This window comes from Pundamilia nyererei, unplaced genomic scaffold (assembly GCF_000239375.1).
Source record: "Pundamilia nyererei isolate P.nyererei 1_Seehausen unplaced genomic scaffold, PunNye1.0 scaffold01139, whole genome shotgun sequence".
In the NCBI taxonomy this organism is placed as follows: Eukaryota; Metazoa; Chordata; class Actinopteri; order Cichliformes; family Cichlidae; genus Pundamilia; species Pundamilia nyererei.
The window spans coordinates 9,302-11,159 of NW_005188540.1; the positions used below are offsets into that span (position 1 = coordinate 9,302).

General features: G+C 42.2%; 1 protein-coding gene across 1 annotated transcript in view; it reads left to right on the forward strand.

Moving 5' to 3' along the window:
* The first annotated feature begins 443 nt into the window (after positions 1 to 443).
* The window catches only part of LOC102204505 (N-acylneuraminate cytidylyltransferase-like), an 8,547-nt gene continuing 7,132 nt past the window's right edge, over positions 444 to 1,858 (forward strand). Inside the window, exon 1 of the mRNA XM_013908092.1 lies at positions 444 to 843. Coding sequence (XP_013763546.1) covers positions 629 to 843 — 215 coding nt within the window. The 5' untranslated portion in view covers positions 444 to 628. The remainder of the gene's footprint in view (positions 844 to 1,858) is intronic.

The following is a 1,858-nucleotide window of genomic DNA, read 5'->3' on the forward strand; positions in this document are numbered from 1 at the left end:
TTTTACAGGCTTTTATCCTTTGCCTGCTGAATCCATCTCATTCAAATTGTAGTTTCAAACAGCGGACAGCTCTTTTCATTTCCTGACTGCAGTTCCCCTACCCTTCTTTTAACCTCTTATTCCGGTTAGGAAAAAGAGGTATTGCTTCAGTCTGTCTGCAGATCACAGTTAATGTTACTGATTGAACAGGTGTTCCTGGTGTGTGTTCGCTGTTCAAACAGCTGCAGGTACAGCAAAATGTAAGCGAGGAGAATAAAATTTAATACATTTTCCAAATCACCACATTAATACACACACAGGTCGGTACAGTGCGTATGTCCTGGTTCAGCTCATATAATAAGGAGCATAGAACAAACTATAAACCCGCCTCCTCTCCCTGCAGAGGGCTGAGGAATCTTTCATTAATGATGACGCTGTGTTCCGGAGACCTGATTGGTCGGTGGGCGGTGCTTTCACACCTGTTGCTCTCTGATATTTTACTTAACCTGCTCCGGAGCAGGTAGATCTACTGCACAGGTTATCATAGCGATTTATGTCGGTAATAAGTGAGCCACCTTCATAGTAGGCCACGGAAGTCACCCGGATAAACCCAGACCTTGCTTCGTAGGAGTAGATCTTTGACGTCGTTATGGCATCCGCTAGACGGAGAAACAATGAGACCTCGTTAGACGAAAGTCAGTCATCGAACAAGATGCCGCGGAATGACAAGAGTCACATAGCAGCTTTAATTTTAGCTCGAGGTGGGAGCAAAGGGATCCCGCTGAAAAACATCAAGATGCTGGCCGGGGTCCCGCTCATCGGGTGGGTGCTGAGGGCCGCCGTGGACTCGGGAATGTTTGACAGGTGAGGAAGGACAAGAGCTTTTATTGTAGGGTCAGATGAACGAGCACCAACAGCCAACTTTAATGTCTTTTCGTTATGAAAACATCAAATCAGAGTTGATTATATTATATTAACCTACTTCTGTCCACATGTCATAACGGCCTCCAGTATTTTGCACATCAGTAAAGTCAGGGAATATAAAATGCATCAGTTTGCTCCCTGATCGCTACTGCTGAGCAGCTGCGTGTTCAGCTTTCAGTGTGACGTGGAGGAGTCCCACGCGTCCTTTTAGGATGTTTACTTAAACAAAGTCACAAAGGAAGAAAACTGCTCGCATTTATCTATTATATTCCACTTCTTTTTTTCATCGGCGTGACTCCGCAGACATAACCTGCACGTTATGAGAAACATTTTCTAACATTTTTGTCAAACTTATTTTGACGTTACAAACACTATTACGATCTGGAATTTGTCTCTTCCCATTAAAGTCACCCTCAGCTGAAATATAACTACTCATACACTTAAACTGTCAGTTACAGCAATTCATACAATTATGCAACAAAACCCTAAAACGTCCAAACTGCCAATAAGTTATTGCACTGTGAGCTCAGTTTAATTATCCGTTAACAGTTTAGTGCCGCTGCAGCCATCGTTTAACCAACATGAGATCATTCATCAAAAAAATCTGCTTACTATAAGTGCAGATTTGTTGTTGTTGTCTTGTTTGTTTGTTTGTTTTTATCGTACATCAGATCCGTTCATAAAAAAAATGAGCACTGAGCTAGGGCATAATTTATATTCCAGCGAAAAGAACAGCAATTACCAGTTATTTAGTCTTCCTACAACTGGTTTGTTAGTTTACCGATAAGCTTGGAGGTACGTGTGTCACCAAGAGGCTGGCAGGTTGTGTGCCTGTGGTTAATTACAGACACAAATTCTCATTTTGTTTTGTTAGCTTTTTGCAGGTCATGTCTTGTTTTCTGATAAGGTGAGACTTCTCTGCCATCATTATCACAGCTGGCTGTGTCATTGTCGA